The sequence below is a fragment of the Entelurus aequoreus genome, linkage group LG03 (assembly GCF_033978785.1).
Source record: "Entelurus aequoreus isolate RoL-2023_Sb linkage group LG03, RoL_Eaeq_v1.1, whole genome shotgun sequence".
Lineage (NCBI taxonomy): Eukaryota > Metazoa > Chordata > Actinopteri > Syngnathiformes > Syngnathidae > Entelurus > Entelurus aequoreus.
In genome coordinates, this window is record NC_084733.1 from 25545684 (window position 1) to 25572691 (window position 27008).

General features: G+C 38.3%; 2 protein-coding genes across 4 annotated transcripts in view; one reads left to right on the forward strand and one right to left on the reverse strand.

The window, feature by feature from the left end:
* stac (SH3 and cysteine rich domain) overlaps positions 1-1519 on the forward strand; it is an 86525-nt gene extending 85006 nt beyond the window's left edge. For both annotated transcript variants that reach the window (XM_062040465.1, XM_062040466.1), the window contains one exon: positions 875-1519. In XM_062040465.1, the coding sequence (XP_061896449.1) occupies positions 875-973 (99 nt within the window). In that variant the 3' untranslated portion in view covers positions 974-1519. The remainder of the gene's footprint in view (positions 1-874) is intronic.
* Positions 1520-5142: 3623 nt separating this feature from the next.
* The window catches only part of tonsl (tonsoku-like, DNA repair protein), a 47934-nt gene continuing 26068 nt past the window's right edge, over positions 5143-27008 (reverse strand). Inside the window, exons 14-28 of one of the 2 annotated variants that reach the window (XM_062041539.1) lie at positions 26803-26875; positions 26553-26716; positions 24618-24741; positions 24303-24547; positions 20296-20719; positions 20005-20198; positions 19832-19932; positions 19613-19769; positions 17957-18035; positions 17566-17873; positions 15533-15704; positions 15272-15447; positions 10904-10977; positions 5772-5905; positions 5143-5685 (exon numbers count right to left, since the gene is read on the reverse strand). In XM_062041539.1, the coding sequence (XP_061897523.1) occupies positions 5486-5685; positions 5772-5905; positions 10904-10977; positions 15272-15447; positions 15533-15704; positions 17566-17873; positions 17957-18035; positions 19613-19769; positions 19832-19932; positions 20005-20198; positions 20296-20719; positions 24303-24547; positions 24618-24741; positions 26553-26716; positions 26803-26875 (2625 nt within the window). In that variant the 3' untranslated portion in view covers positions 5143-5485. Of the gene's footprint in view, positions 5686-5771; positions 5906-10903; positions 10978-15271; positions 15448-15532; positions 15705-17565; positions 17874-17956; positions 18036-19612; positions 19770-19831; positions 19933-20004; positions 20199-20268; positions 20720-24302; positions 24548-24617; positions 24742-26552; positions 26717-26802; positions 26876-27008 lie in introns of both variants that reach the window. The other variant, XM_062041538.1, reaches the window with a different exon arrangement.

A 27008-nucleotide genomic window follows, 5' to 3' on the forward strand; every position in this document is an offset into this window, starting at 1 on the left:
CAACAAATAAACACATTATATTGGGACTGTGCGCTAACGTAGCTTGTTGTTACACCTCCGCACAGCAGGTGGTGATATGTATCGTTACTCCGCGTTTTGATACACTTCACACGCACCTGGCCTAAGACATAACAAGAGGGGTCAGTGTTTCCAACTTCTTTACTGAGTATTCAAAACCTCCTGAGGTACTGTTAAAAAAAACAACGTAATAAAAACAACTAGCGACAAATCTAGCAGATTTGTCTGTATTTTTTGGGAGTGTGGCAAGAAATCATGTATCACTTTTCTCAATGAGCAACAGGTGCTAAAAGTTTTGTTTGCGACCAGTCGAAAGAATTGATTGATTGATTGAGACTTTTATTAGTAGATTGCACAGTACAGTACATATTCCGTACAATTGACCACTAAATGGTAACACCCCAATAAGTTTTTCAACTTGCTTAAGTCGGGGTCCACGTTAATCAATTCATGGTATAAATATATACTATCAGCATAATACAGTCATCACACAAGTTAATCATCATCAGAGTATATACATTGAATGATTTACATTATTTACAATCCGGGGGCTGGGGGGGTTAGGTTTGGTTGATATCAGCACTTCAGTCATCAACAATAATATCATCTGAGAAATGGACATTGAAACAGTGTAGGTCTCACTTCGACTAGCGACAGAAGAAAATGTATTTGTATTTATAACATATTTATTTTGCTTTTTCTGTTATTCCTACTCACTTTTTGTTATTCTTCTGTCCGACAGAGTACCTCATAATTGCATGCGCATGATTCATGTCACATTAAGACGAACCACCACAAAGAGATCGCATTCCTGTGTGGAAACACTGTTATAAATTATTATGTCCTCTCTTACCAGATTTGTGTGAGCAGTGAGAGGGACAACAACGGCTTCATCATGGTGGAGAACGGAAAGAAGCGAGGCCTTGTGCCATGCGACGTTCTTGACATTATTTAAGGGCAAAAAAACCCCACCAACATAGCAAGAAGGTAGAACATTTTGCCATGGAGATGAGACAAGACAGAACTGACTGCATCAGAAAGTCCACAGGAGTACACGTCTTGTAAAAAACAAGTGCTGCTTTTTGTTAGCTACCAACGATCACTGGATTTAAATAATAGAGCTGACTGCTTTTTTGAGCATGCTTGGACCTATTTCTTACATTCTATTCCAAGGTTTTAGTACATTATGAATGCAAGGTCAGCAGCTTGAGTCCTGCTAATACAAAAAACTATAAGTCTTTCACGCAGGGCGAGTCTTCAGAGAATCGCAAAGAGCGCGTTTCATGGTCATTTATGAGTCAACACTCGACCCCCATTTCCATTCTTGCACAAGTTTATCGCTATGGTATCATAAGCACCAACTGCAAGTAAAATGTTTATTGTCGACCACCAGTTGAAGCGATTGCCGCCTTCTAGCGTGTTGTCATCGCCAAAAAGTATTTCTATATGAAGACTGTTTAGGAAAAAAAAATACATACACACACACATACATATATATATACATATATATATATATATATATATACATATATATATATACATATATATACATATATATATATACATATATATATATATATATACATATATATATATATACATATATATATATATATATATATACATATATATATATATATATATATATATATACATATATATATATATACATATATATATATATACATATATATATATATATATATATATATATATATATATATATATACATATATATATATATATATGCATGTATATATATACACACACATATATATACATATATATTTATGTATGTATGTATATACTGTACGTGTATATTTATATATGTATATACCCATATATATATATATATATATATATATATACAATGTGTATATATATAAATATATCAATATGTATATATATACATATAAATATACACGTACAGTATATACATACGTATATAAATATATGTATATATATATATATATAAATATATGTATATACATATACATACATATATATAGTATATATATATAAATATATGTGTATATATATATATATATATATATATACACACAGTATATATATATATATATATACACACACTTTTTCTTCCAATCTTCATTTACAAATATATATGTATATATGTGCGCGTATGTATAATTATATATATATATTATACTGTATATATATATATATATATATATATATATATATATATATATGTATATATACAGTATATATATACATAGATATAAATAGTTGTCCCCCGGCTCTGCAGCATGTTGAATATGCAGTATTGTACATAATGTATGTAACAGATTAAAATTTGTATCACATTTGTTTCTTTGTTTCTTGTGTACTGAACCTGCATGCACGTGAACGCACGATTTAGGCAGTGCCGAGTTTTGCATTGAATGAGACAGTCCTTAAATATTCTGCCACATCTGCCTGTTATATCTGAGTTTACAATTAAACATCCACAAGCAACAACTTTGGATACAGCTGCACTCAACTCGACTATGTGAGGTCAGGCATTTATTATTTTCCGCTTTGCAAAAATGGATTTCATAATATTTTACATTCCGCACTGGGAGGGGTTCTGTTAAATCGTTACATAGCTCAGGAGAGTGTAAAACATACATAGCACAGCATACTGGTCATTTATTACAGGTAGGGTGTTTATTAGAGTCGAGGCCTTTAATAATTTCTTACTTGCAAAAATGTGTTTCAGATTTTTTCACATTCCGCACTGGGAAGAGTTCTGGTAAACAGTCAGATAGCTCAGGAGGGTGAAAAGCAGTGCATACAGGGCATTTTTTCCAGAGGTAATGAGTTTATTAGAGAGGAGGCCTTTAATAATTGTCTTACTTGCACATTTAAAATTAAATAATAATGATAAATGGGTTATACTTGTATAGCGCTTTTCTACCTTCAAGGTACTCAAAGCGCTTTGACAGTATTTCCACATTCACCCATTCACACACACATTCACACACTGATGGAGGGAGCTGCCATGCAAGGCGCTAAAAAAAAAAAATATATATATTTCACATACCGCACTGGGAGGAGTTCTGGTAAACCAATATTTCACATACCGCAATGAAATAGGTTCTAATAAACCGCAAATTAGCTCAGGAAGGTGAAAAGCAGTGCATAGAGTTATCAGAGTTAGGGTAGAGTGTTTATTAGAGAGGAGGCCTTTAATAATTTTCTTTTTTGAAAACATTTATTTTATAATATTTTACAATCCTGGGATGGGTTCTGGTAACCCGCCAAATAACACAGGAGGTTGGCAAGCAGTGCATACTGGGCATTTATCAGAAGTAAGGTGTTTAATCATTTTCTTACTTGCAAATATGTAAATCATAATAGTTGCCATTCCGCACTGGGGAGGGTTCTGGTAAATAGTCAGATAGCTCAGAGAGGTGGGTAGTTATGTGCATACTAGATAAAGTACTATCTATATCTATCTATCTAGGCATTTATCAGTTGTAAGGTGTTTATTCGAATGGCGCCTTTATTATTTTCTTACTTGCATTTTTTTATTTTGTGATATTTAACATTCATGGATAGATGGATTATGTATTTTTATGCAAATAATCACTTTACCTCAGGAGAGGGGGAGCAATTTAAAGTACGTTAACATGTATTAGAGCAGACCTGGGCATTCTGCGGCCCGCGGGCCGCATCCGGCCCTTTGTGCGTCCCTGTCCGGCCCGCGTGAGGCCAATTATAAATTACAAAATAAATTTTAAAAAGTATCTATGTCGAGTGTGCAATACAACGGTGCTGCTTTTGTTTTGAAAATCGTTATTTGTATTACTTCCGTGTGGACGTATGCGTGTGCGTGATTGTGAGTGAATGTGAACAGCTGCAATCATTAATTACAAAATAAAGTTGAAAAAACATCTATGTCGTGCGCGCAATACAACTGTGCTGCTTTTATTTTGAAAATTATTATTTATGGGCGTGTGTCAGTGTGTAACCTGCGAGTGAAGGTGCACATGCAGCGACAAGTGATGCACGGTTTACACCCGAGACGCTAAAAAGAGAAAAGTTGATGAAGAATGGCGTGTTTCCAACAAGACATGGACTGCAAAGCAACGTTCCCTCGAAGGTGCGTGCCTGCGCAATTGCGCACTGCTCAAGCGTCTGCTGCGCGCAGCAAGTATATGCCGCGCACCAAATCAAATCCCATCTGAATTCTAAACAAAATAAACATATTTATTCTATGTAATTTTGCAATGCAACTTTGAGTGACAGTGACAACAAGCGGCCCTAATGGTGTTCGTCAACACCGTTCAATTGAACACCGTTCAATTATTGTAACGTCTATCGAGATGCTTTGAGGACAGGAATTATATCGATCACTTTATTGAGCAAAACTGTTTATATTCGGCCATAACCACACCAAAAACATAAGTAAAACACTTCTATCTCGAAAAACTAGTCATTTTCTGCCGTACAAACCAGGCCAAAACCAACTTGTCATCTGTCACCAACACGCATAGCACTAAACCACTGGTGCGTTTATGGCCACACAAAAAGTCGGACAACTCAAACATCACACAAAGTTACACTATGACTCCTCAGTCATACGTGTGCTTATTTTACTGTCATTTATTATTAATGTTAATTTATTTATATTAGTCATGGAATGCTGTTACATACACTATGTTGAAGTATTACTATTATTATTAATTATTATTATTATTTATCTTACGGTATACATCAAAAATAATATTGAGCAAAATTTAATGGAAATATTGTCGATGTGGCCCTCCAGCAGTGCTCGGGTTGCTCATGCGGCCCCCGGTAAAAATTAATTGCCCACCCCTGTATTAGAGGTATGGTGTTTATTAAAGGCCATTTGTATAACCCTTGTGAAAAATAAATTTTATAAAAGTATTCATAAGGAATTATTTACATATTAAATGTAAAATGATTGCTCCACCGTTATAATATGCATAATAAATAACGCTATACCCAATATTAAAAAATACATGCAGTAATTACAGAATTATCCCAGTGGAAAAAAAAAAGTTTATATACTGAGGCATTTAAGGTGTTTAAAAAAAAAATGAAGGTCACGATGCACCCAATAAATTATAGACATACGGCATTTATTAGAGCGGAGACCACTATTTGAGGAAATACGTCAAATATTGAAGTAGACTTTGTATACAAATAGGCACTCAAACAGATTAGTTTCTTTTTAATGATAAACTTGGGCTGCTTTAATAGTTTATTTTCTTTAAGGATATATACAAAGCTAACAAAATGCCTTTCATAAACACATAAATTAGTTGTAACAAGACATATGTTCATTGAGACACTTCAGTGTAAATAGTTCACTTTTTCCTACGGGGAGATGATGTTAATGATGTGCGATCATTCTCTTGTTAATAAAATGTAACTGCAGGTTATCACATGATTCCCAAATAAATGCCTGCCACTGTCTGTAAAGCACATGTGGCCCTCAGGAGGAGGCCACACTGGAGAGCAGGCAGGCTGCCTTTCTGTTTACAAAATACCCGTCAGGCTGACTGTTGGTCCACGTCTGCTTTAAAGCTTCCCGGTCCAGCTTGTTGAGGCCCTGAGAGCAAAAACGGAGATCTTGGACGAGCTCTGCTAAACCGTCCAGGTCCTCGCCTCCCAACGGCCCTGACACCTGGCAACCTGAAGGTGGCACAACAACTAATGGACTCTTTCCCGCCTTGAATAAAAAAAGATGTTGCATTATTTAATTGTACATGGACGCATACCTTGAAGGTTTAAAAGGGTCAGAGGTCGACGCGCCTCTCGGAGGGCGTTCAGGATGATTCGAAATCCATCTGAAGTAATGGAAGGGTTTCCTGACAGGTTCAAATTCACCAGAGTGGGACACGTGGAAAAGCACCTAAAAGTAAAAAAGGCAATTAAACAAATTTGATAGAACAGTTGGAACATTCAATATAGTAGGACTGTCTTAGAATAGTCAAATATTCCACAATAGATCGATTGTGTTCATGTCTTCTTGAAATATTACTAAAATATTCTTGTTTTCAGACAAATAGTTTTTAGAGAGTAAGAGAAAACAATAACCGGCTTTCTGGTGTGACGTGTCTAAAAACAGCTGCCCAAGTTTTTGCCCTCCCACTTTCTTACTCTCTTTTATAAGTTTATTTTAGGGCTGTTAATGCATGTTATTAATTTTTAAAAATTGCTATGATCAAGTGGTGTGCTCTGCGCTCTTCAAAACAAACTACGACGGAACTTTATTTATTTATTTTGTTTATTTATTTGTATTTTTTTTATTATTAATCAATCCAACAAAATAATACAAAATAATAATAATACAATACCAATACCAAAACCAAACCCGGCCCAGCAACATTCAGATTAGCAATCATCAGCAATTGAGAGGACACACAAACATGACACAAAACAATCCAAAAGTAGTCAAACAAAAATGAATAATATCAACAACAGTATCAATATTATTAAGAATTCCAACATAGCAGTGATGAGAAATCCCTCATTTACACGACGGAACTTTAGATTAAACTGAGGTAATTAGTCGGTATTGCAGCAACAAACTAACCGACGTACATCAAATTTAAAATAGCATCTTAAAGCGAAACATGAATTGTAAGGATGGCGGCGCCCGCTAGCAAGAACGCCACATTGACAACAAACTGGATTAGTTTATCTGCGTTTACCACAGATAAATTAAACGGTGCCTTTTTCTAAATGGACAGCCACCACATGTAGACCACTTAACATCTGTGAGGACCAACTGCTGCAATATGTCGTTCATGTTGACAAATAACGTCGTACAAACTACTGGAGGTACAAAAAAAGGAGATCAGCGCTGTTCTGAAAAGGTAAATAAGCCTGTTTGTTTAAACAACTGGTTAAACTAGGGAAGAGTACATGCAGATGTAAATGGTGCACTATGTAAAGTTGTTTATGGGTGTGTTTACTACTTTGTCTATTAATATACTGTACACATGTACCTTGTTTGCTGTGTTATTGTAAAGACTTTCAAAATGTGCACTTAATTCTTACTATACGTACTGCAGGGGTGTCCAAAGTGCGGTCCGGGGGCCATTTGCGCCCCGCAGCTAATTGTTTACCGGCCCGCCACACATTCTGGAAATACTATTGTAAAAATAAAAAAGAACATTAAAAAAAGTGGAATGAGGTGAAATCTAAGGAGAAAAAGTTGCAACGTTGACACAAAAGCTGCCATGCAGGCTGGTTTTTTTTCTTTTGTCTTTCTTCATTTTTCTTTTTTTGCCATTGCTCAAAAAAAAAAAAATAATGACAAAAAATCCCTGTTATAATGAATTGTTTTCAGGGCTCCAATTACTTCAAATATTTCACTTTAAAATGTTTTATATGGTAAATATTGCATATATTGTGTAGTAGCCATATAAAAACATCAACGTTTTCTTTGACAAAAGCGCATAAAACAAACAAAATAATTGTTCCAGCATAAAATCCACAGATATATCTGAAGTTGATCTCGTAACTTAAGTGTTGAAAGTAAAAGAAAAACCTAATAAAAATGTATCACTCTATGAGTGGGGCACCTTTTGGATCCCAAATATATTTAGTGATTTTTTTATTTATCTTTTCACTGTGATTACTCAAAAATATGAAATAATTAAAATCAATGGTGTCCTGCATTATTGATCTTTTAGGGCTCTAATTACCGGTACTAAATACTGCATATTTCAGTTTTACTATAAAAAAACTAAGTTGTTTTTGACAGAAAAGCCATAAAACATTTTTTTTTAATGTGTATTACTTTATATCAACTTGAAGTTGATATAGAGATTTACTGTAAGCGTTAAATAATTAAAAAAAAATAATAATCTGACTTATTTTTAACATTTTAATGACTGAGACCCTTTATGGTCCCCGAGACCCCTAAAGGTAAAATAAATAAAAAAATGCATATATTTTGTTATGGTTTGAAAATGACAAATATCAAAATGGCCCCCACATGCTTTAATTTTTCTGTGTGCGGCCCTTAGTGGAAAAAGTTTGGACACCCCTGACGTACTGTCACCAAGTTTTGAGCAAATCAATCAATTGCAGTTCAGAAAAACATTTAAAAAAGATTCCCGTATGGCATTCTGACTACCAAATTGGGGTATTTTCTTGAGCAAACTTTATTTATGCAAGCAAATAATAACCTGCTATTACTCATGATTAATCACAGTTCAAGAGTGTGAATAATCTGATTAAAAAATTAATCCCTTGACAGCCCTAACTTTTTGATTAACTTTGGAAAAATCACCTTATAGTGGCTCGTTCTACAGCCATGTGAGGTTACTGACACCTAGTGACGGGTCAGTATACAGTACAACATAGCGTCACAAACGGCTTATTTCTGTAAAAAAAATTACAAGGCCACAACAATTTAACAGTCAAACTATAGTTATAAATAAAAAAATAACAATATCAAATAGCAGGGATGTGAATCATACAACAACTGACGATTCGATTCCGATTCTTCGGGTGACTGTTTGATTCAGAAAAGATTGTCGATTATGTTTAGCATAAAAATTATACTAAAACCTTTTCAAAACAAGTTACAGATTAAAAAAGCTCCTCTTGGCTGTTGATACATGCACGCATCGACGAAGTGCAAAGATGATCCTTAAAAACAAAAGGTTTCTGTTATTTATTTTATAAGTGATTCTTTAAAAATATGACTCAATTTTGAATCAAAATAATTGTGATTCAGCACCCCCATCAGATAGTGTCAAACAAATTAAACCAGCGATTATCAAACTGTGGTAAGTGCATCACTAGTGGAACGTGGGCTCCATCTAGTGCAGGGGTCGGCAACCTTTACCACTCAAAGAGCCATTTTGGCAAGTTTCACAAATTAAAGAAAATAATGGGAGCCACAAATTTTTTATTTTTATTTTAAATGAAAAACACCGCATATAAAGCTTTAATTGCTTTGTGCTATGTTAACCAGGGGTCTCAGACATACGCACCGGCACGCACTTTAATATGGAAATTTTATGTCATTGCGGCCCGCGAGATTTGAATCAACGCTTGATAGCGTCATACTTGCCAACCCTCTCATTATTTCCGGGAGACTCCCGAATATCAGGGAGTGATGGCACTGCTTTTGGTGCCCTCTACCGCCTACCCAAACAGAGTACCTGCTCGGCCACATGCAGAATGCAGCTTCAGCTGGCTCACGTAAGTGACAGCAAGGCGTACTAGCTCAGCAGCCACACAGCTTACACTGACGGTAGCCGTACCGTATAAAACAACTTTAACACTGTTACGTTACAAATATGCGCCACACTTTGAACCCACACCAAAAAAGAATGACAAACACATTTCTGGAGAACATCTGCACTGTAACACAACATAAACACAACACAATAAATACCCAGAATCCCATGCAGCACTAACTCTTCCGCTCAACCGACGCACGGAGGGGGGGTTGATGTGTGGGGGGGTTTTGTGGTAGCGGGGGTGTATAATCTAGACCGGAAGAGTTAGGGCTGCATGGGAGCTGAGCCGCATCAGAGTGGTCAAAGAGCCGCATGCGGCTCCGGAGCCGCGGGTTGCCGACCCCTGATCTAGTGGTATGCCAAATAATAATTTTTTTCCTGTACTCAAACTGTGTGTAATGTTACAATGGCCAAAAGTATTAAATATACTTGTTAAATAAAACCTCTGCCTTGTTTTAAATGAATCCATTGGCCTACTACGCTACTGTATTTTGAAGTGAGTCATTAAGGTGGTACTTGGAGAGCTACGTTTTTTCTGAGGTGGTACTTGGTGGAAAAAGTTTGAGAACCACTGATGTAAACCATATATAATAAAAAAGATATATAATAGATAATACATAAATATATATACAGTGTATAATAATAATAGTAAAAAATTAGGAAAGTTATATTTTCAGACTAAAGTATACTTTTGTAAAAAGCTTCTATTGCAATAAAAAAAAAAAGACAATTTGAAAAACTATTATAATAAAAACATAAAATATAAAATACATTAATAACTACAATTCATTACTCCCTTGAATAAACATAAATGTATTCAGCAAAAATAACATTAAGATAAGTTGTAATTAAATTATAAAAAGTCCTAAACAGTGTTTGTGTGAAAAAGAGCGAAAGAGTTTTAAAATAAATACTAATAAAACAATTACAACAATTCTGTGCCAATGAATTTTAACATTTTATTTTTATATGTCAGATACCGTAGAACAAAGTGTCAAACAAACGGCCCGCGGGCCGGATCAGTTGAGGAAAATTATCAAATTACATAAATAACATCCTGTAATTTGATTTTGATATAATTTTTTTTTATCTTGATACATTGAAAATTAACACCAATGATTTGACTGATGAACATTATCACATAATTTATTCAGAAAATATAAATAAGGACAAATAAAGATAGAATACTATTAACCGCAACATGTAAGTGTAAAAAAAAACCCCAATAACATTATGATTTGTACATTTTTAGAATGTGCTTGTTCTATTTTTAAACAAAGAAAACAATCTGAAGTTGTCTTTATTTTTAAGTTATCGTGCCGTGATTTTACCAGTCCGGCCCATTTGGTAGTAGATTTTTCTCCATGTGGCCCCCCATCTAACATGAGTTTGACACCCCTGTCGTAGAAGATGTGTTTGAATAATGAGCAAATAATCCTATGTTAGTAAATTTATGGCACACCCTGTATTTGGAGTCATAATATTAAAACAGTTTGTTTTATAGGGAAGAAAATAAAAGAAGCACTTAACCTTAAATCTTTTTTTCCCCAGTTAATTCATATATTGTTCTTAATCCAAAACTGTAATTGATATTACAAACCAATGAAACAAATATATTGTTTGTTATCACTGAACCGCTCACTCACCTGGCCAAAGTGGCTGCACTGTCATCTGTTAACCCATTAGCTGCCAAACTGAGGTGGGTTAATGAACAGTCGTCCTATTGGGGAGGAGAAAAAAAGTGTTTTTACCTCACATTAGTAACATCTGCGCACATATTTATTTACTTACAGTGACTAATGCACACATACACAAGCACTACTTAGGTACACTTCATTAGGTAAAGTAACCAAAAACAATCTAATGCCATATGAACAATGTTCTTAATATTGTGTCTACTTTATTAGCTACCTCAGTACAATGCACACAAACACAAAAATTGCGCTCTGGATTCACACCAAGATTAAATAAAATTTCTTGAATGTATATTTGAAATAAACTCAAACCGTAATTGATTGTGCACCCCGAGGGTCCAAAACGGGAGTTTCCTATGTCCTATGATTGTTCAGTTTGAAGATTAGCAGTCTGAAATTTCGCCAGGGAGTTTTTCACTATTTTTTTTTGTTACATTTAATTGTGTTTTTGATTGCAACGTTGCTATACTACGTATAAACACTTTCTCTTGAGAACTCTTTTGGCCCCATTAAATTCCATTATAACGGCTATTTTTTAACAGACTATAACCCTGGTATATTGCTATGCTTTTTCCATGAAAAACAAATTAATCTCATTCTTGAATTGAAAACCAAGAATATATTGTTCTGGTGTAATTACGCCACCAGATGACGCCAGTAAAGTATGAGCATAATTCTTAGAGCTTTGACGAGCGTAAATGAGTCAAACTGCCATCAACCCACGGAAATGCAATGAAAACGATCTCGGCAGTTATATATAACAAGTCAGATATATATACATATATATATATATATATATATATATATATATATATATATATATATATATATATATATATATATATATATATATATATATATATATATATATAAAAGACTGGCGGGAAGTCAATAAAGTCCTACTTGCTTTCTTTCATTCTAGATCCGCACTGTACAAATAATACTATCAAAATTAATGTTGTCCTAGACTATTGAGCAATTCAAGAATGTAAATACCCAACCTTAAATATTCCACTCTGCAACAATTTTTTTTTAGAAAAATTGCATATTTTGCATTGTCACGTTATTTTAAAAAACTGTCATTTTTTACTAAATGCAAACACATGTATTCACTATGTAAAGCGCTTTGAGTCACTAGATAAAAAAGCGCTATATGAATATAATTCACTTAACATAAAAAAGTAATTAAAAAAAATACAAAAATATCAACAAAACGTACACGTGCACTCATACATATAAACACAATGCTATCATAAGGCCTACTGTAATGCTCAATGAAACAGAGAACATCCATAAACTGTGGGAGCACTGTCGCTAATACGAGTGTAGGGCTGGGCGATATGGATCAAAACTCATATTCCGATATAGTTTGGCCCATATACAAACCTATAAATGGAAATATCCGTTGCCGTAACTAAATATCTCCACCATGAATTGATTTAACATTTTCGAGACTTTTGGGTATCCCAAATAAACAAAAAAAAAGGTACCAACAAGTAAGAATAGTAGGTTTTGCATAATAAAATCCCCAATTTAAGAGGCGTTTTGAGATAATAAAAAGTAAAAGCCTTGAAAATAATATAAGAAAAGTCAAATATAATCTCCAATCTTCTTAAAAAAACATTTAGCTATGCTCAATTCTTCAACTAACATAAACACAAAAGAACGATGTGAAATAATGTGCCCTGTTTTAAGAGGACATGTTTAATTGTCAGCAGCAACATGGAAATAATTGACCTTTAACAACGGTGTTTTTATAGGTAAACATTATTATAAGACATAAACACAAAGACGTTAGCCAGGAACACCAACCAACTGCTTCATGATGCTGTGTGACAGGCTGTGTTCTGAAAATTACTTTCTAAAAGTCATTCATTATAGTTACTTTACCAAAAAAGTAATTTAATTACTAACGGAATTACTCTTTATTAAATGCAATTAATTAGTAGGTAAAGTAATTATCTCGTTACTGAAAAAACAACTTCAAATATCTGGCATAATGCAGTTAGGATAAGTTTCAGTGTGTGCAACTGTGCCTTTTAAAAGGCGGTGCCTGTCGCCTAATGAGGTGTGACGTCAGCAAGTCCACGCTTCGTCTGAGTTTGAGCTGTTTTTGTTAGCTTATCAGGCTAGCAGCTCTTTTAAGTCTTCCAGAGGTTTGTGTTCCCTCTGCTTAATAAATAGATTGAATGTGCTTCCATGGCTGCATGTTGTTGTCTACAAACGGGGTATTGTTTAGATGGCAAGTTTGTCACTTGTTGTTTAATATTACCTCCAACCCTTGTAGTTACTAGCGCGCTTTGCAGTTTGTGTCAAGTTTTAAAGTGGTGGAAAAAAAACGTGGTCTTTTAGTGACCAGTTCCTCCAACTAAGGACTTTGTTTTCTACCGTGTGGAAGACTTGGAGCTCACACACAGCCTCGCTACAGCTACACACACACAGCTGTCAATGTGCACAGAGGGATCAGTGACACCTCCGTGTCAATCACTTGTCCATTTGGTTATGGTTTAAGTTTATTGCATACGTTATACAGATGGGCGAAAATGTTACTCTAGTTTGATCAAATATGGATGGATTTATTTTGGTTAGTTCCTCCAACTAAGCACTTAGTTTTCTACCGTGTGGAAGACTTGGAGCTCACACACAGCCTCGATACAGCTACAACACAGAGGGACCAGTGACACCTCCGCGTCAATCACTTGTCCATTTGGTTATGGTTTAAGTTTATTGCAAATGTTATACAGATGGGCGAAAATTTTACTCGAGTTTGATCAAATATGGATGGATTTATTTTGGTTAGTTCCTCCAACTAAGGACTTTGTTTTCTACCATGTGGAAGACTTGGAGCTCACACACACAGCTGTCAATGCGCACAGAGGGATCAGTGACACCTTCGCGTCAATCACTTGTCCATTTGGTTATGGTTTAAGTTTATTGCAAACGTTATACAGATGGGCGAAAATTTTACTCGAGTTTGATCAAATATGGATGGATTTATTTTGGTTAGTTCTTCCAACTAAGGACTTTGTTTTCTACCGTGTGAAAGACTTGGAGCTCACACACAGCCTCGCTACAGCTACAACACAGAGGGACCAGTGACACCTCCGCGTCAATCACTTGTCCATTTGGTTATGGTTTAAGTTTATTGCAAATGTTATACAGATGGGCGAAAATTTTACTCGAGTTTGATCAAATATGGATGGATTTATTTTGGTTGGTTCCTCCAACTAAGGACTTTGTTTTCTACCGTGTGGAAGACTTGGAGCTCACACACAGCCTTGCTACAGCTACACACACAGCTGTCAATGCGCACAGAGGGATCAGTGACACCATCGCGTCAATCACTTGTCCATTTGGTTATGGTTTAAGTTTATTGCAAACATTATACAGATGGGCGAAAATTTTACTCGAGTTTGATCAAATATGGATGGATTTATTTTGGTTAGTTCCTCCAACTAAGGACTTTGTTTTCTACCGTGTGGAAGACTTGGAGCTCACACACAGCCTCGATACAGCTACAACACAGAGGGACCAGTGACACCTCCGCGTCAATCACTTGTCCATTTGGTTATGGTTTAAGTTTATTGCAAATGTTATACAGATGGGCGAAAATTTTACTCGAGTTTGATCAAATATGGATGGATTTATTTTGGTTGGTTCCTCCAACTAAGGACTTTGTTTTCTACCATGTGGAAGACTTGGAGCTCACACACAGCCTCGCTACAGCTACACACACAGCTGTCAATGCGCACAGAGGGATCAGTGACACCTTCGCGTCAATCACTTGTCCATTTTGTTATGGTTTAAGTTTATTGCAAACGTTATACAGATGGGCGAAAATTTTACTCGAGTTTGATCAAATATGGATGGATTTATTTTGGTTGGTTCCTCCAACTAAGGACTTTGTTTTCTACCATGTGGAAGACTTGGAGCTCACACACAGCCTCGCTACAGCTACACACACAGCTGTCAATGCGCACAGAGGGATCAGTGACACCTTCGCGTCAATCACTTGTCCATTTGGTTATGGTTTAAGTTTTTTGCAAACGTTGTACAGATGGGCGAAAATTTTACTATAGTTTGATCAAATATGGATGGATTTGTTTCGGGAGCAAAACGCTAATTAAAAGGGTCTGTATTCGCACGTGTGCTACTTTTTTCCCCCCCCAAATCCTCGCACAACCTTTTTTTAGTCGCAAAGTCGACTGAAATGCTCGCATTGTACAGCCCTGAGTGTGCATAGTCAATGTTAAGGTTGCACAAGGGTTAATATTATCTTTGAAAAGGCAACATTTTGGTGGACCTAATATTATGCTATACCTGTGACAGAAGGATGGCGAGGTGTTCCAGCGCCGGGTAATCAACCAGCCCCTTTCGTACAGCAGACAGATCCAAGTGTGTGAGAGTGTGTAGAGGGAGAGTTTTCAACACCAGCTCAAAGCCTGTGGAGCCCAGTGCATTGTGGGATAGACACACTGACTTCATGTGGCCCGTCCCTGCAAGATAGACATTTTTTTTCCCCCAACAAATTGTCCATCTGTTAAACATCTTATGGGATTATAAACAGTGTTTCTTTGTGACCTGTGAGGGTGCTAGCGAGCAGCAGGCGATGTTGCTGCAGGAAGCGGGAAGTGAGGCTGCAGCCACGCAGGGATAGCTTGGCCAGCAGCGGGCAGGAGGACACCAGGCAGGACAGAGACTCTGATATATTGTCACCTAGTGGGTTCAAGCTCAGGTCCAATTCCTTCAGACACTGGCAAAAAACAAAGACATGTAAATGAACTTCCCATTGTTGACATCATTTTCTTTGTTAAACTAGTTTAGACTAAGTCAACAGTGCCTCAGCTGGTTGCAGACGAGTACCGCACCCCATTTTGCCTCACTTATACCAAACACGTCCATCCATCCACTTTCTAACGCTTGTCTCTTTCGAGGTCGAGGGTTGGATTGTGTCTATACCAACATTAATGAATAAATCAAGTCCACACAATTGGAAGAAATCGGAAGAAAATGGATGGATGGATGGAAGTTGTATTAAATATACAATTATCAGGATAAAAAAAATCATGCAATTGTACCTACAAAAAGCCATATTTTTGGGCTTTACTCTGAGCTCCTCCCGAATGACAGAGCTTCTCACCCTATCTCTAAGGGAGAGCCCCGCCACCCGACAAAGGAAACTCAGTTCGGCCGTTCGTACCTGGGATCTTGTCCTTTTGGTAATAACCCAAAGTTCATGACCATAGGTAAGTTTTAATATTGGCAGAATACAGTCATATAAAAAAAGAAAAAAAGACTAATATTATACCAATAATTAGTGAACATTTTCAAAGTCAGTCAAAACATTCATAAGTTAATTATAATTATAGTATAGATTTTTTTAAATTATTACAACAACACACAATTTTGCAACCAAAAAGTTATGAAACTATAGGAATGAAGTCGTTATTTTACCTAATACATTACAATTTTTAAGGGGGAAACATCATAATATTAAGTGAAGTTGTGTGACTATTTTACAAAACAGCAATGTAGTGAGTCTCAGGATAGTTAGTCATAACTAGGGGTGTCCCAAACTTTTTCACTCCTGATACCGATATTGGAGCCTTGAGTATTGGCCGATATTGACATTAATCCGATACAACAGAAATCATACATAATTTTCTTATGTTGTAGTGTTGAATGTCATAAAAGGCTTTATTAAGTGAAATTACTCAAACAGAATAAGGATAAGCCTGAAAAACATATTTATTAATTTCTGGAAAGGACTTATAACACCTTTAAGTTGAAGGGTAATTGTTGGGTAATTGCTTTTTCGGCGATATCTCGTGACCATAATAAATAAGTATGTGAGACTCACAACGCAGTAAGTTGAATGATGTGGACACGTTTGTTACTGGATATTTTCTAATATGCTTCTGCCATGGAGACTTTGTATGTATAAGAAATGTGCAACTATAATCATAATTGATAAATGACGTGTTTTAGACTGCAATATTGTTCAATTAAGGACACTTATTACATATGTCTAGCTTGCGTGCTATTGCGTGCTTAACTGTTGTGTAGCTGCTAGGTCCTAGTAACCTATAGCCTACCATGTTTACGTCTTGTAAATGACTCGACTAAAATACACAAAAATACCAACATTGTGTGATTATTGGAGGACATTTAGATGTTACCTGGCTGTCCAACTTTACACAGGTAAACGCTCTGCAGAAGGTCAGTTTTGTAGCTTCTGTAACGAGCTAAACTGTTTTCAGATGTGTGAACATGATTGCACAAGGGTTTTCTAATCATCAATTGGCCTTCTGAGCCAATGAGCAAACACATTGTACCATTAGAACACTGGAGTGATAGTTGCTTGAAATGGGCCTCTATACACTTATGTAGATATTGCACCAAAAACCAGACATTTGCAGCTAGAATAGTCATTTACCACATTAGCAATGTATAGAGTATATTTCTTTAAAGTTAAGACTAGTTTAAAGTTATCTTCATTGAGGAGTACAGTGCTTTTCCTTCAAAAATAAGGACATTTCAATGTGACCCCAAACTTTTGAACGGTAGTGTATATAGAGACTTTAAGCTCATCAGGATAAAAAATGCTGCTTTACCGGAAATGCAGGATGGCTGACTCCTTTTAAAGCGTTGGCTGCCTTCTCAAGCCCCTCCCCCGTAACCTGATTGGCCGAAATGTCCAGCAGACAGAGCCGTGGCATGGTGATAGCCGTGGTCACCAGCTCAGCGAGGAGGTTATCGTGGAGGCGGTTGCCCGAAAGGCGTAGCTCGGTGAGGCTGGCCTGCAGTTTGAGGGCGCGTAAAAGGGCGGCGAGGGAGGACGGGGCCAGGCCGAGGCCGCACACCAACACGGAGGAGCTGCCGTCCTGCACCTCACACAGTCGGGTGACGCGCTTGTTCTCTTCTGCATGGCACCACACATAGATTGAAGTTGCACTATGAATGATGATTTATTTGTGTTTGTATGTAGGTGGGTTGATTGCTCACCTACTGCCAGGCTGAGGCATGCCTTCTTGTAGCGCTCTGGAAGAGGAGGGAGGTCCCAGGAAGACACCTCAGCCAACACCTGCAACATTCTGCATTCAATCCTAACTCTGCCACAATGCTCTTGGGACATGAAGACTAGAGAAGTCCCGATCTCGAAGGCTGATATTTGCCTTTTTTAACTGACTAACTTTACGGCAGCTGTCACATACATGGCTAAAGATTGTACTCGCGTCAAAGATTCCTTCAAAAGAGATGCACGCTCAGAGAGACACAATTACATTTCTATATTCATTGTTACACACATGCAGGAGTTGCATGCGTTCCAGGAGGGTGCGGGTCTTGCAAGAACGCCGGTTCGAATTTGAGAGAAAGCTTTGAAAAACGTGCAGTGTATCCACAGTGCAAAGCTGCTTCTAAGATACTAATTGTGACCACCATGGCAGAAAATAAACTAAGTTTCTTGAAAGGAGGAGTAGAGGAGAATAAATGGTTAAGCATGCTACACACACACAAACTGAGCAGGACTACCGCTAAAGCTTCAATTTAATATAGGTGTGATCGATCCAGATGTCGATACTATCGGTGCATAATGTAGTATCAGTATATAAATGATAAAGTGATTTGATTGTTTTTTGTTCTTGTTTTTACAAAATTATTTGTGTTTTTTTGTTGTTGTTATTGTTTACAAAGTCAATGAGTAAGTCTCTGGATACAGGAAAGCTTTAAGAGTAAAACCCAAAATATTTCAATAGGAGCTAATCGTAGTTTTTGCTTTTTTTAAGTTAGCCACTTTATTTTGTTAGAAAATGTGTACAGTATACAGCATTTAGCGGTGGGAATTTTTAGGCACCTCACGATTCGGATACCAAATCTTGGGGAGATGATTCGACTGAGAATCGATTCTTAAGTCCACATGATTTTTGTAATATACATTTCGGGAAATTCGGTATTTATATTATAATAAAACCTTTCAAAAGCTGTTTATAGGTTACAAGGGCTTCTTTTGGTTGCTGACAAATATGTGCATTGTTTGCCCAAAAAACTTTTTTTTAAATGTATTACTTAAATTTAATTTATAAAAGGATACACAGGATATTAATCAATCCAACAATATTTTTTACAAAGCAATTTATAAGACATACAAATACAATACTTAATGCTACTAACACTACAAAAAGGAAAACTAAAGTTAATAGCAACAGTATCAGTAATACAGTAATATTAATAAAAATAGATTTTTAAATGCTTTAATCCAAAAATGTATTCTAACAAAAAATAACTTTTGCCAAAAAAAAACTAACATTTATTTATTAATATATTAATCAATTCTCAAAAATTATGAATCGATTTTGAATCAAAATAAATACAAATTGTGATTTGGATGTGAAACAATTTCTTGAGCACCCCTAAAAGCGTTCAATACCACACATTTAATATGTCATCTGATTTACAACAATACCAAGAAATTCTGAATTGAATAAGCTTTATAAAATGTGTCACTGTGCTTTACTTTTGTTACTGCTATGAAACATTTTCATATCTGTAATCTATTGTCGAAGTATCGGATGGAGAGTCAAAATCGGATCGGATCTGTGGCCAAAAAATGTTGATCAGGACATCCCAAATTAATACATAATAATAAAAAACATTGCAAACCTCCTCGTTGGTGTGCAGAACGGCCAACAGGAGGTCATGCGGGCACAGCAGAGCGCCTTCTTTCTGCAGAGAGAGGCGAGGCAGGAGGCCGCACTTGTGGTAGTAACGCTGGGCGGCCTGATTGCAGAGCCACGACACAGTGCACGAGTCTGCCTCGCTATAATGTAGCGTCATTGTTATTATTTAGATCAAAGCTGTACAACATCTTAATCATCAAACCTTTGTGGAACAGGGATGAGGAAGACGTCATCCTGTACTCTGACCCTCATCCTTATTGGCGGAGGCAGTGACGCAGTGATGGAGGAAGTCTGAGTTGGAGGCTGAAATGGACACAAAACAAAACATGAAAAAGGTTTTTGGATTAAAATTGAAGCCTCTTCTCGTGTTCTGACCTGCATGGGCATTTGTTGAGGTGGCGGAGGCGTCTCCGGTCTCATGTCGTCATCTGTCAGGGTGGGGCTATGTGACCTGTTGATCTCTCGTCTTCCCAATCGAACCATTCCGGGCATATGTGTCATTTTGACCTGATGAGGCTTCACTGAGCTGTTCTTTCTCAGAGAGACACCTCTGCTGGTGGATGGCAGAACTGCAGCACCAGAAAAAGTACAACTTAGTTGAAAATATGGACAGAGAAATAAAGAATGTTAACTTCTTACTCCTGCAGGACATCTGAGAGTTCGGACCTCTGACTGTTAAAGGTAGACCGTCATCTCCTCTGGCACCATTCTGAACTTGAAGCCTCCTCTTCTTCTTCGGCTGACTCTCCTGCAAATCATCCTCCAGCCAGTCATCCATCAGATACTCCTCCTCGGGAACCAAAGCTGATTTGATACTAGATGAAAGGCCCGGCGGTGTGCTGGACAAATGAGGCTGTGTGCGGCCCTGCAGGAGCGTTTTAGCGCTACCCAACCCTCGGATGGCGCTGTGGTATGCTTTCTGGGCAAAGACGGACGATGCGGAGGGATCTCTGACAGTTGAGCCACCCTCCTTGTTTGGGCTCGTATTATTTTGGCCGGGAGCTTTTGGTATGGCGGGTCTCGGGCGAACTGGACGGAGCGGACTAATAGGGATGTCAGAGTCACTGTCTTCTGAAGAGCTGCTCTTATTCTGAAAAACAGATTTGAAGTGAAGTGAAGTGAATTATATTTATATAGCGCTTTTCTCTAGTGACTCAAAGCGCTTTACATAGTGAAACCCAATATCTAAGTTACATTTAAACCAGTGTGGGTGGCACTGGGAGCAGGTGGGTAAAGTGTCTTGCCCAAGGACACAACGGCAGTGACTAGGATGGCGGAAGCGGGGATCGAACCTGGAACCCTATAAGTTGCTGGCACGGCCGCTCTACCAACCAAGCTATACCACCCCGGTATAGCTGATTATTTTATTATAGTTTTCGAAACACTGGACTTGCTCAAAAAGTGGGCCTCATTTATGATCATATTATGCCTATACTGGCTCACTTGCACTGGCTTCCTGTGCACTTAAGATGCGACTTTAAGGTTTTACTACTTACGTATAAAATACTACACGGTTTAGCTCCAGCCTATCTCGCCGATTGTATTGTACCATATGTCCCGACAAGAAATCTGCGTTCAAAGAACTCCGGCTTATTAGTGATTCCCAGAGCCAAAAAAAAGTCTGCGGGCTATAGAGCGTTTTCTATTCGGGCTCCAGTACTCTGGAATGCCCTCCCGGTAACAGTTAGAGATGCTACCTCAGTAGAAGCATTTAAGTCCCATCTTAAAACTCATTTGTATAATCTAGCCTTTAAATAGACCCCCCTTTTTTAGACCAGTTGATCTGCCGTTTCTTTTCTTCTCTCCTCTTCTCCCCTGTCCCTTGCGAGGGGGAGTTGCATAGGTCCGGTGGCCATGGATGAAGTGCTGGCTGTCCAGAGTCGGGACCCCGGGTGGACCACTAGCCTGTGCATCGGTTGGGGACATCTCTGCGCTGCTGACCCGTCTCCGCTCGGGATGGTTTCCTGTTGGCCCCGCTGTGGACTGGACTTTCACAATGTTATGTCAGACCCACTCGACATCCATTGCTTTCGGTCTCCCCTAGAGGGGGGGGGGGGGGGGGGGGTTACCCACATATGCGGTCCTCTCCAAGGTTTCTCATAGTCATTCACCGACGTCCCACTGGGGTGAGTTTTTCCTTGCCTGTATGTGGGCTCTGTACCGAGGATGTCGTTGTGGCTTGTACAGCCCTTTGAGACACTTGGGATTTAGGGCTATATAAATAAACATTGATTGATTGATTGATTGATGTCTGAGATTGACAAATGTGCGCGATGTAAAATCATTAGTTACAAATCAAATATTTTCTTAGCTAGGGCATAAAAGCCTGTTTACAACCTTCTAAATAGGTTTTTCAACATTATGAGAGCCGTCGAGACATAAAATAACGGCCTTTGGTCACCTTTACACTCTCAAGCATGTGAGCACCCTTTGAGAAAAAAAGAGGAACATTTCTATTGGCACAAAGTGCTGGCAGTAAAAAAAAAGCCCCGAAAGAAAACTTTTAAAATCAAGATTACATTTCCTGCAATTGGGTGCATTTCTACAATATATTTTGCCTTTAGATTCATTGTAATCTACCAAACCCTTTTGGCTGTCTATTTAACACTTACATGTCCCATGTAATGTACCACAGACGTACTAGGTTTTTTTAGTAGATAATTTACTAACATTATTATTATTGAAAATGTAATGTAAAAATCTATAAAATCTATAACATACAAAGAACTTAGAAAAGGTTTCCCATTTGGACACTGTATTCTATCGCCACGCCCCCTCGGGTAATATACTTCCAGTCTTGTGACCTCTGTTTCCATCCATCCATCCATTTTCTACCGCTTGTCCCTTTTTGGGGTCGCGGGGGGTGCTGGAGCCTATCTCAGCTACAATCGGGCGTAAGGCGGGGTACACCCTGGACAAGTCACCACGTCATCGCAGGGCCAGCACAGATAGACAGACAACATTCACACTCACATTCACACACTAGGGCCAATTTAGTGTTACCAATCAACCTATCCCCAGGTGCATGTTTTTGGCGGTGGGAGGAAGCCGGAGTACCCGGAGGGAACCCACGCAGTCACGGGGAGAACATGCAAACTCCACACAGAAAGATCCTGAGCCCGGGATTGAACTCAGGACTACTCAGGACCTTCGTATTGTGAGGAAAATGCACTAACCCCTCTGCCACCGTGCTGCCCCTGTTTACATCCGTCACGTCAAAAATATACCTTCTCGCTGGCTACTAATAAATGCTTTAGAACTACAACTGGTCCGGAACTAACAGTGTTCGGATTTACTTCATCCAAATATGGTTGGCAGCCAAGTAGAAAGCCGTCAAGGTTGTAGCTTGGAGAGTGAACGCAGTTGATGACAAGCAAGCTAGCTCAATGATGCCAACAAGCGAGCTTGTTTCGGCGCCCCTGTTGTCTTCCTGTCCTGCAATTCGGTGCGGCGTTTAGGCAAGAGAAACAGCGAGTACTTGCAGCTGAGGTGAATGCGCAACAAATTTAGTTTAGATCCAATTTTGGGGATATTTCATTAAAAAAAAGCACGGGAGTGAAATTTTGGCGCAAAATTTAATGTTAAAAAAAACACGGAATTCCAGGTTTTTTGCGTACATTTCAGATGCCTGCACTCTTTTAATCCAACATAGTAATGCTGTCTGAGGCTAAGCCAATCAGTTGACACGATACTGAACAGCGCGTTCTAAATTGTTTGGTCTCCTTTAGTGGCCAAGGCAACTGTAGTACTGATATGTTTAAATGATCTAGCCATTGTTATGCTTAAAAATACTTAATTTAAGACCAAAAAATTGTAGAACATGCTTAAAAAATGTTTTTTTTAATCTGGCCTGTGTTGAAGCCACAATATTCAAATCGCAATGTGGCGAAGGACGACTCTAATCTGTTTTACATGATCAATATGGTACCTATGGATGGGTAACGAATTTGGTACTTTTTTAGGTACCGATCGAAAACAGTCAGTACTACCCGGTACCGATTAATGTAAAATCAAACAGTGCCATATGATATTACATTAACAATACCTTACTCTGGTTGCAAACTGGCATCTGTTCAAGCACTAGGCGTGGAAACAAGCAGTCAAGCACTCAGAGTGGACTCATCTGAACTGCCTCTAAGTAATGTTACAATTTTCCATGCCCACAAAGCAAGAAGAAAGTGCTCAAAAGTACATTAAGGCTCCACTCCGCAAAAAGCTTGAGCTTGTTGCTAATTTACGTTGAGTTTAGCATTAGCTATTTTACATGGCAATTTTAACACCTCCTAACTTGGTCATCAAAACTACAACTATGATGCACATTACAATAAAACAGCTGGTGTGTAATTTGTACAATACTTGCAGTATAAACACTTTGTAGGGCTCAAAAATAAATAAATAAATCTATCTAACATTAGAAAAGACTATCACATTCAACGTGATGACTAAGACAACTTATTGACTATGGCGACACACTGAAGTTTATACACTACTGCCATCTAATGTCTTGGAATTGCAACCGTATGTATGCAAAGTGTGCTACGTACAGTACAATTCTACCACAAAAGTACAGAAAATTAGTACCGTATGGATTCCCAGGTACCGGGAATTGGCACCGTATCGATTTAAAAGTGAAAGGGACCCATCCCTAATGCCAACATATAAGCTGTAATTACCCCATAAAGAAGAGTAGCCTCTGTCCCTCTGGCTCGCCGACGCTGAGATGAGCTGTTTAGCTGCTGTCGCGAGAGACTAGCAGACGCTGTCGTGTTCACCTTTGACCTATCGCTGCTCCCAGGCCAGTCTTGGCTAGAGGCACAGCCCCCTTCTGAGGACGTAAGTGGCTCAGAGTTCTCGGCATCAAATAGCTGGCTGTCTTGAAATGAGTCAAAAGGTTTGGGAGGGGCAACGGCAACGTGGACTGCAGATGGAAATAGATACAATAGTGTGCAAATTAGATGTGTATTGATGGAAAAAAAAGATGTACTTACCGCCTCCTGCAAGTGACTTCTTCAGCAGTCGCTCAGTCGTTGCACACTCCTGCTTGGCTTCATGGTCCAGTTCTTTGCTGTACATCCGCTGCCAATGACGAAGTGTGTCAATGGCAGTCTCACCCTGACAGAAAGAACACGTTAGGGATGGGTGTAGCGTCCCGGAAGAGTTAGTACTGCGAGGAATTCTGGGTATTTTTTCTGTTGTGTTTATGTTGTGTTACGGTGCGGATGTTCTCCCGAAATGTGTTTGTCATTCTTGTTTGGTGTGAGTTCACAGTGTGGCGCATATTTGTAACAGAGTTCAACTTGTTTATAGGGCCACCCTCTGTGTGACCTGTATGGCTGTTGAACAAGTATGGCTTGCATTAATTCGTGATGAGAACAGCCGGTAGATATTATGTGACTCGGACGGCACGCACGCAAAGGAAATGCCTTTAAGGTTTATTGGCACTCTGTACCTCTCCCTACGTCCGTGTACACAGCGGCGTTTTAAAACGTCATACATTTTACTTTTAGAAACCAATACTGATAAATTCCAATATTACATTATTATACTGTGTATATATATATATATATATATATATATATATATATATATATATATATATATATATATATATATATATATATATATATTAGGGATGTCCGATAATATCGGCAGCCCGATATTATCGGCCGATAAATGCTTTAAAATGTAATATTGGAAATTATCGGTATCGGTGTATCCATCCATCCATCTTCTTCCACTTATCCGAGGTCGGGTCGCGGGGGCAGCAGCCTAAGCAGGGAAGCCCAGACTTCCCTCTCCCCAGCCACTCCGTCCAGCTCCTCCCGGGGGATCCCGAGGCGTTCCCAGGCCAACCGGGAGAGATAGTCTTCCCAACGTATCCTGGGTCTTCCCCGTGGCCTTCTACCGGTCGGACGTGCCCGAAACACCTCCCGAGGGAGGGGTTCGGGTGGCATCCTGACCAGATGCCCGGTGACGTTAACGGATTATCCATATTTGGTTTTCCCAAAGTGCTTTGCGCGTGTCCGTCATTGTGGTCTGATGATGTAATCAATAAGCTCCTTTTTCTCTATCCTCTTATTGTGCTGCATTCATTCTCCGCTTTTGCCATTTCTAATACAAATTAGCGTATAGTTCTAACTTATATCTGTCAGTAGACTTGTTACAGAAGCGGCAAAAACTACCGGTACATCAAAGATGACGGGGCGAAGACACTGTTGAAGTGTAGCAACGTAAAAAAGAACGCCCACAAAGCGGCTTGATGATGGTCTGTAAAACAATCTATGCAACATTTTGACCAAAGAACCACTATTACATGTAATGTAGACTACAAGGAAAAAAATGTTTTGTATGAAAATAGATCTGAAGAGACCCGCTCATCGGTATTGCCCCTTATAATCTGGTGCGTCCTATGGTCTGAAAAATGTGGTACCTGTACCTGTGCAAATGGAAATAAACATCTATTCTATTGTATCCTCCGATAGTGTATATAGTGTAACATTTGTATTCATTCCTTGTCCTCTAGTCCTCCAGTGATAATGATACTTGTAAGAAATGTATTACTATGTAGTTTTTTTGCTGCCATGGAGGCAATGTGGAGGGACACTAGCCGTTAGCTTTTTAACGAGGATGCTACATTGCACTGAGGACGTCTTTGTTTGCTTGTCGCTGTCAAATTTGCAGAACACAGCTAAAATATGTAATCTTCATGCATTATCACGATATAATGATTAAAAGCTCTACCATTGGCTGAATTCGAATCATTTCAGTTGTATATCGTCTATATCGCGCAACCGTAGAAGAAACTTACACCGCCATAAAAATAATAACCAAAACATTGCATGTAGTTGATAACGGTACAGGAAAGGCAACTGTTTAACCCTGGAACATTGGCATTATTTCCTACGGTACACACACTGACACACCTTAGAGTTGCGGAGGTTAACAGAAGCCCCTCGTTCCACCAAGAGCCTGGCTACTGAAAAGTTGCCACATGCCAGGGCGTCGTGCAGGGGAGTTACCCCCTCACACAGCGGGCCGCCCGGGTCGTTGATGTTCGCACCTCGCTCCAGCAGCACAGACACAATGTCTGGATGAAATGAAGTAGGGCAAAATCGGTGACTTTGTGGGCTTCAGGGAAAATGAAACCGTGTTTAATGAGGGTAAATCTGTTACCATGGTGACCATGGTTGCAGGCCTCATGCAGGGGAGACCAGCCGCAGTAGTCTCTGGGGTTTATTGGGTGGCCCTGAAAACAAACATATTTCATCAAATATAAATATATCTAAAACAAGCTGAAGAAAGTAAAAAAATAGACACACAGTGTGTACCGTAATTCAAATATATATATATATATATATATATATATATATATACACACA